This window comes from Salvelinus sp. IW2-2015, linkage group LG9 (genome assembly GCF_002910315.2).
Source record: "Salvelinus sp. IW2-2015 linkage group LG9, ASM291031v2, whole genome shotgun sequence".
Classification (NCBI taxonomy): domain Eukaryota; kingdom Metazoa; phylum Chordata; class Actinopteri; order Salmoniformes; family Salmonidae; genus Salvelinus; species Salvelinus sp. IW2-2015.
This window is the reverse complement of record NC_036849.1, coordinates 13,754,168-13,762,907: the sequence shown is the minus strand read 5'-3', so window position 1 is coordinate 13,762,907 and position 8,740 is coordinate 13,754,168. Positions and strand designations below refer to the sequence as shown.

At 44.8% G+C, this 8,740-nt stretch overlaps 1 protein-coding gene across 2 annotated transcripts in view; it reads left to right on the top strand.

The window, feature by feature from the left end:
• Nucleotides 1–8,740, top strand: part of atp10d (ATPase phospholipid transporting 10D) — a 35,249-nt gene that overhangs the window by 22,005 nt on the left and 4,504 nt on the right. For both annotated transcript variants that reach the window (XM_023994303.2, XM_023994302.2), the window contains exons 7-15: nt 2,977–3,108; nt 3,312–3,424; nt 3,511–3,763; nt 3,911–4,128; nt 4,311–4,484; nt 4,676–5,485; nt 7,684–7,810; nt 8,067–8,251; nt 8,373–8,628. In XM_023994303.2, the coding sequence (XP_023850071.1) occupies nt 2,977–3,108; nt 3,312–3,424; nt 3,511–3,763; nt 3,911–4,128; nt 4,311–4,484; nt 4,676–5,485; nt 7,684–7,810; nt 8,067–8,251; nt 8,373–8,628 (2,268 nt within the window). The remainder of the gene's footprint in view (nt 1–2,976; nt 3,109–3,311; nt 3,425–3,510; nt 3,764–3,910; nt 4,129–4,310; nt 4,485–4,675; nt 5,486–7,683; nt 7,811–8,066; nt 8,252–8,372; nt 8,629–8,740) is intronic.

Sequence of the window (8,740 nt, the reverse complement as noted above, 5' to 3'; positions counted from 1 at the left end):
CTCGTACTTACAACCAGCAATATCAAGAAAGGTCAGTAGTGACAATGTACTGTACACTGTATGGTGTAGTTTCATAAATACAATGAACATGGTGTGATCACATCTAAAAGAATCTCCATTGAGAACCATCACAAAGTTGGTCTCCGTATTATATTGACCTTTTAATTTGACTTTTTCTGATACATTTATATAGTCATTAAATATGTGCACCTGGCCTGAGTCTACCATATTCTTTGCAAGAACAAAAAAAGCTTAAAAAGTACAGTTCTAAAAGCAAAATAACTACTTCAATGAAAAACCAAATAAATCAAACAAAATATCCTTCAGTCAGTGGTCTCAACTCTTCAAACAGCAGCTATGGACAAGTATGTCGCACAAGTATGCAATTTTAATAAAAATAACATGAAATAAATCATTGTAAGTGTACTGAAAACTACTAACAAAAGAACAACTATCAATTACACCATGGGTTCTCAACAGGGTCCATGGACTAATTGCAAGGGTCGTGAAATAAAAAAGTGTAATGAATGTAGTCAGTACACAAGGTTTCCAGTAAGTTTACATATAATATAGAGGGGTGGGGTCCTGAGGACCGCTCAAACCTTGCCTGCCTTGCCTCAAAATTGCAGGGTTCCAGTACCCAAAAAGGTGAGAACCACTGCTATACACATACTGAACAAAAGACCGAGCATATGTTTGCGGGTTTCCTCAACAACACATCAGTTGGCACTTTCGCAATGCCTCGCCTGTTGTCTCCGACACCCTGTATAGCCCAATAACTCCTTGTGAGGGACAATGGTCATGTCAACATAACGCAGACAGACATTCTCCTGTTCAGCACCGAGAATCTTGAGTCCATTCAACAATTAATGAAATGTACAATCGGAAGAGACCTAATCTCAGCTGCCAATGCCTCGAATGACTATTGGCCATGATGTTCAGAATTTCATTCTGTGCTTTGGGGCCTGTTACATTGTGGTACGCTCTGTTAACCACTTCAGTAAAATGGGATCATCCTCTTCTGCCCTAAGTTTCAAATCTGGTATAAATTCCCACTGTCATCCGTGTGGCCTCTAAAGGCTTGTCCCTGTCTTATACATGCCGCACCGAACTAACAATTTTCATCAAGCAATGCCTTGCGTCATCCTGCTGTTTACCCCACGCGCTGGACATAACTGGACACTGATTGGATTAGCTGGTGTGCTGTTACAATTACAAAGTGGCGGTGGTTTGGCAATTTGATTGCTGTGAATTTTCAATGGCTTTTCTCCAGTTCCTAAATCCTGCACTAATGAAGGCAGCATCAGCTCTTTGGCCAAAAGATGGCTGGCTTGAAAACCCTTGGCTACAGTGAAAACACAACACTCCTTTTATTGATGGAATAATGTAGCCAGGGAAATCGCGAAACCACTCTCTCTTGAAACGTCAACACTCTGTTGGCAGAGGTTGCGTTCTATAAATTGTGGGTGTGGCTGATATGGTTTTGTCCATCACTGTGGAACTGGACAATGCTGTGCCACTGTCCCCTATACTGGTGCTGCTGGCAACAAGGGTGACACTTGGTCCTGCCGTGGCTGTGACACTGTCCTCTGAAGTCTCTCTCCTGGCTCTTTCCCTTTCACCACCATAACTGACTCAGTCTGTTCCTACACAAATAAATAAGGTGTTTGCCGTACTCCTAAACTACCGGTACCAAAACTACACAATTAATCACAACAGCAATCCATTGCGTAAACAAATCTTAGTTAGTCACCAGTTTAAGTTGAGAGTGGGGTATCCATGGCATTTTCCAATTATGTCCCTATTTTACAAGTCAAAAAAATTGAGAACCTTTCATAATGTTGCCAAACAAAGACTCACAAACTTACCTGAGACTCCCTGTCTGCCAATCTGTCCCTGCATATCTGTCCCAGCTCTGCTGTCTGTGTGCCATCTGTTGCCTGCTCGGGAAAAGTACGCGGCTCTAGTTGCCATGGTAAATCAGTTAATCTGTGATCTGTGGCGGGGTCTATTTGAGTGAGCCGTGAGCGCGCACCTATCCAGGATTGGTTTCACCTGGCTTAATGAATCCGTGTCTGCTCATCCTGGCTTGGTCTTTGTGCAACCAATTAAGCCTGGACGCACATGTTTTGGCTTCATTGAGCTCAGCTGAGTCATTTATCCCGGATGTCTTAATTCTACTTTTGTGCAACAGGCCCCTGGCTTTCGGTGTGAATCAATGTTTATTTTGTTTATGCTTCACAAAGCTAACCGGATGTAGGTAGCAGGCATATTGAAATGAGGTAATCGGCTCGGCCTGCCCATATATGGTAGTAAGTCACACCAAAGATTTTAAGGCACAGATCAATAGCCAAGATACTCAGCTTTCCGCAGACACTCTACTTTTGCAGATAGGGGCTATCGTTCTCATATCAGACTGAATTGAATGAAGCAAATCAAATAGGGTCCCCAAATATGGGGGCTTTACATTTAAGAGGTTTAGAGAACTACCACATTGTCCTGCCCCCATAGTCTATACCAGTGTTGGCTGCTAGGAGTGTAGCCTGCCTCCAGCTCCTTTTATGCCTTGTCCCCATTAGACACATCAGGGAGGGCTGACCACTGCAGGCTAAACCTGTCTCTGCTCAGTAAGATAAGGTTTATGCTTACATTATTATTACTACAAAATCCATGCAAGTATACAGTTACACCAGCTCTGGTACCAGCAAGGGCTTTCTATGCACGCATTCCATGCATTCATCTCATCTTCCTGCATTGGCTATTGTGATACAGTGGAGAATCAACCTCTGACATCTTATGCGCTGCATTTCAGTGCCTATGCAATTTCATTGTAACAAATTTCTCTGTTGTAAGGGTACTATCACCTCTTCATGTTTATTCGACAGCCACTAACGCAGGGTATTTTGACCCAGGTCTACCATAAAACCACATATACATGTATACAGCCATGCTTGTGTTGTGTGATCTTGAACACAGGTCACGAGACCAAAGCCATGAAGAACAACAGTGGGCCGCGGTATAAACGCAGTAAACTGGAGCGCAGGATGAACATGGACATACTGTGGAGCGTTGTCCTGCTGGTCATCATGTGTCTGACCGCAGCTATAGGTCCGTACTGATCAGTATAATTTTTCACATCTATATGAACACGTGTCTGTACAGCTGTATTTGGTTGCTAACCAAATCTATATGAACACAATGCTCATCGTGTCCTACCACACAGTTATTGGTCTTTGCTGTTTTACCCTAGCTATATAGTTTCTGTAAACAAGTCTTTTGACCACATCTATATAATTCTTTGTGCCCCTCAGGCCATGGTCTCTGGCTCAGGAACCTGGAAGAAGCTTCCTTTCTGATCCCTGACACCACATCTCCTGCCCTGGCTGGCTTCTACCTGTTCTGGACCATGATCATAGTACTACAGGTAGGTAGCACACTAAATGTCATAACATTGTGAGTCAATGTGAAAACTTCCTGGCTCTAAATTATATTCCATTCTCTCCTCGGCAGGTGCTCATCCCTGTCTCCCTGTACGTGTCCATCGAGATTGTCAAACTGGGTCAAATCTTCTTCATCCAGAACGACATGGACTTCTACAATGAGTACCTGGACTCCAGGATCCAGTGTCGAGCCCTGAACATCACAGAGGACCTGGGTCAGATCCAGTATGTGTTCTCAGACAAGACTGGCACACTGACGGAGAACAAGATGGTGTTCCGGCGTTGCACCATTGCTGGGGTGGAGTACCCCCACGAGGAAAATGGTGAGAAGTCTAATTTAATTTTGCTACACCACTACCAGGGGCACTAATGAGAGATGGTATTGTGAATGTTTGATAACCTGAAACTAAGGATTTTGTACAATGTATTTAACAATTGCTTTCGTCCCTCTGTGTCTATCTTTCTGGCAGCGCGGAGGCTTGAAGTGTACAAGCAGGAGGAGGACGAGGCGATGGGCCGCTCCCACACGCTCAAGTCACGTGCCAGCGCCAAGTCCCTGAGCTGCAAGTCGCTCAGCTGCAACCGCAGCTCCGTGTCCCTGCACACACTGACAGGCCACTCCGAAGGGGAGGGGGAGGAGACCCCCAGCCCCACCCTGCCCCGACATAGCGCCTTCAGCAGCCCTATGGTGAGACTCATACACCCAGTGTTTCTTTAGTCATTCGCAATGAGACCCCCGAAGATGCACGTTTTTTTGTTCTAGCCAAGCACGAAGACACCTGATTCAGCTAATCAAAGACTTGGTGATTAGTTGAATCACACACAACTGACAGCATGGTATGAGTTGTCTAATTCCTATCTTCCATCTAGGAGAAGGATGTTGTCCCGGACCCTCTCCTGGTGCAGAAGCTGAACTGTCTGACCTCCCCGCTCTTCCTTTTGACGGACGCCAGTATGGAGCTCACCTACATTGTGGACTTCTTCATGGCTCTGGCCATCTGCAACACGGTGGTGGTGTCCTCACCCAACCAACCCCGCCATGTGGTACGTAACATAGCCTCATTCTAATAATTTTAAAAAGAATGGTACATATTTGCAATGTTTTAACTCCAAACAATGTCCATTTGTAGTCCTCGAAGGGGGAAAGCACACACTGAATATAACAAAAATGTACATGTTAGAACAGGATTGGTGCCAATTCCATTTTTAAATGATCTTGTCAATTGCATTCCCAGGTCCAGGTGCCTGAGGTCTCCCGTACCCCCCTTAAATCCCTGGAGGACATCAAGATGCTGTTCCAGCGTTTCAGCCTCCCCCGCTTCTCCACACTCTCTCCTCCACACACTACAGAGAGTACTCGCAGCTTCACCAGCAGGCTCTTCGCCAGGGGCAAGCCAGCCTCCTTCACCCCCAGCCCTTCCCCTATCCCCACCAAGAGGGGTACAGATCCAGACGGGGAGCCTAACTTTGAGGCCTCCATCCTGATGATCAAACCAGGGCTGGCTGGACCCCCTGGAGAGGATGGGGACCAAGGGGATGAGGAGGGAGAACATGGCTCTTGGAAAGGCGAAGAGGACAAGATTGTACAACTCAACCCAGGAGCCTGGAGCGGGCTGGAGAACTCTAACGGAGCCCAAGACCCTCCCGGTGAATTTGGGGCAGACGAACTGATCTATGAGGCGGAGAGCCCAGACGAGGCGGCTCTGGTCCACGCGGCAAGGGCCTACCACTGCACCCTGCGGGGACACTCGCTGGAGCGCCTTCTGGTGGAGCTGCCGGGGATTGGCAGCCTGGCCGTGCGCCTGCTCCACATCCTGCCATTTGACTCCACCCGCAAGAGGATGTCTGTGGTGGTCCGCCACCCACTCACCAAGCAGGTGGTGGTCTACACCAAGGGAGCCGACTCAGTCATCATGGACCTGGCAGAGTCACCTAAAGGTGCTGAGCAGTCAGAGAGCAGGCAGGGTCACATCAGAGAACAAACCCAGAAACACCTAGACAACTACGCCAGGGAAGGCCTTCGCACCCTCTGCATCGCTAAAAGGGTACAGACGTCTACAGTGGTTCTGGTTTCTGTACCAGCTTAGAATACAATTGTTTATTGTACTCAGAAGATTACATTATTTTCACAAACTTATCAAACAAACCAAGAATATATTACCCAAAAATGTCACAGTGGTTGACTGGTGACTTGTGCAAACAGGTGTTTTATTTTTTATTAGATTTTTATTGACCCATCTTCAGAGGATAAAATAAAAGAATATGTTTTTTTGTTACATATGTTTTGTTACATATACAGCACCAGTCAAACATTTGGACACACCTACTCATTCCAGGGTTTCTCTTCATTTTCTACATTGTATAATAATAGTGAAGATATCAAAACTATAAAATAACACACATGGAATCATGTGGTAACCAAAAAAGTGTTAATCAAAATATATTTTAGATTTCAGATTCTTCAAAATAGCCACCCTTTGCCTTGATGACAGATTTGCACACTCTAGGCATTCTCTCAACCGGCTTCATGAGGTAGTCAACTGGGAATGAATTTCAATTAACAGGTGTGCCTTGTTAATTTGTGGGATTTATTTCCTTCTTAATGCGTTTGAGCATATCAGTTGTGTTGTGACAAGGTAGGGGTGGTATACAGAAGATAGCCCTATTTGGTAAAAGACCAAGTCCATATTATGGCAAGAACCATTTCATCAAGACATGAAGGTCAGTCAATCCGGAAAACTTCAAGAACTTTGAACGTTTCTTCAAGTGTAGTCACAAAAACCATCAAGTGCTATGATGAAACTGGCTCTTATGAGGACTGCCACAGGAAAGGAAGACCCAGAGTTACCTCTGCTGCAGAGGATAGAGTTAAGAGTTAACTACACCTTGGATTGCAGCCCAAATAAATGCTTCACAGAGTTCAAGTAACAGACACATCTCAACATCAACTGTTCAGAGGAGACTGCGTGAATCAGGCCTTCATGGTCGAATTGCTGCAAGAAACCACTACTAAAGGACACCAATAAGAAGAAGAGACTTTCTTGGGCCAAGAAACACGAGCAATGGACATGAGACCGGTGGAAATCTTTCCTTTGGTCTGAAGAGTCTAAATTTGAGATATTTGGTTCCAACCACCATGTCTTTGTGAGACGCAGAGTAGGTGAACGGATGATCTCTGCATGTGTGGTTACCACCGTGAAGCATGGAGGAGGAAATGTGATGGTTGGGGGGGCTTTCCTGGTGACACTGTCAGGGATTTATTTAGAATTCAAGGCACACTTAAACTGCATGGCTACCACAATATTCTGCAGCGATACACCACCCCATCTGATTTGCGCTTAGTGGGACTACCATTTGTTATTCAACAGGACAATGACCCAAAACACACCTTCAGGCTATGTAAGGGCTATTTGACCAAGAAGGAGAGTGATGGAGTGCTGCATCAGATGACCTGGCCTCCACAATCAACCGACCTCAACCCAATTAAGATGGTTTGGGATGAGACCGCAGAGTGAAGGAAAAGCAGTGCTCAGCATATGTGGGAAGTCCTTCAAGACTTTTGGAAAAGCAGTCCTTATTAAGCTGATTGAGAGAATGCCAAGAGTGTGCAAAGCTGTCATCAAGGCAAGGGGTGGATACTTTGAAGAATCTAAAATCTATTTTGATTTGTTTAACACTTTTTTGGTTACTACGTGATTCCATATATGTTATTTAATATTTTTGATGTCTTCACTATTATTCTACAATGTAGAAAATAGTAAAAAATTAAGAAAATCCCTTGAATGATTAGGTGTGTCCAAACTTTTGACTGGTACTGTACATTTTTAACACATTTTTCATACATAGAGATTTTATACACAATATTACTTAACAGAAATATTTTTTTTTAAATGTATATTACATTTGGATACATAGTACTCAGACAGATCCAGGACACATTATATAGTATTTTCATTCATAACTCTTTATACCTCTATACCTCTCTTTTAATCCCACCCCTCAGCTACTCTAAGTCCATCCCACCATAGACCAGCCTTGCTTGATTTCCACGTGCCATATATTTTTCAACTGTGCTGTGATGTTTTACAAAGATTCTGAACTGTTTCTATTCGCATAGTATCCACAGATTGTAAGATAAAGTTAAATATTTTTGCTAAAAGTATTATGTTGTTGATTGATTGACTATGGCTTTGAAAATCGCCCAACAGTGTTATTTGTAGGGTTTATTCTATTGTGCTGACAGGTTTTGGAGGAGGAGGAGTATGAGGTTTGGTTGAAGCGTCATGCGTTTGCGGAGACCAGTATAGAGAACAGAGAGGAGCTTCTACTGGAGTCTGCACAAAGACTGGAGACCAACCTGACTCTACTGGGTAAAACACCATACTCCACAGACATGTTTTATTTGCACCATTAGGAGAATAAGGGTGATTTATTAAATGTATTGCTAAAGTACTAGTCATAGGGTCCCAATCAATTAAAAGTACAGCCTGTAACTTTCATAGTCAAAAGTGCTGCTCCTACACTGGTTTATAACCTGAAGGGGGTAAATACAAGCAGCAACTTGGTTAGGGGCTAGCATCAACCAACTGCAATGGCTGATTGTAGTGTTACTGTTTATGTCTCCAGGGGCAACAGGGATAGTGGATAGACTCCAGGAAGAGGTCCCAGAGACCATCGAGGCACTACAGAGAGCAGGGGTCAAAGTATGGGTCCTCACTGGGGACAAACAAGAGACTGCCATAAACATTGCCTGTGCCTGCAAACTACTCAGGTCCACAGACCAACTGCTGACAGCTAATTGTGGTAGCAAGGTGAATGTTATCCTGATAGTCTGAATTATTTGTACTCTTTCGAATTACTTTCCTGTCATCCTGCTGTGTATCTTCCTTATCCTGGTGTGTGTCTTCCTTATCCTGGTGTGTGTCTCTTCAGGAGGCGTGCAAGGCCTTGTTGTTGGAGCTGCGGGCGGAGATGGAGTGCGGAGAGGCAGCTGAGGGCACGTCGGGCTTCACCCTGGTTGTAGACGGGCGCACGCTGGAGTTTGCCCTGCAGGAGGACCTGAAAGGGGACTTCCTGGAGCTGAGCCGGTGCTGCAGGGCCGTGATCTGCTGCCGCTCCACCCCCCTGCAGAAGAGCCAGGTGGTACGGCTGGTACAGGACCAGCTCCGAGTCATGACCCTCGCCATAGGTCAGTGGAAGAGTCGGTAACGCTTTAATAAATGAGTACAGGATCTACTGTATACATATTTATACACATTTATAAGGCATTATAAGTAGGAAAAGCCCTGTCTTAGTGTTTC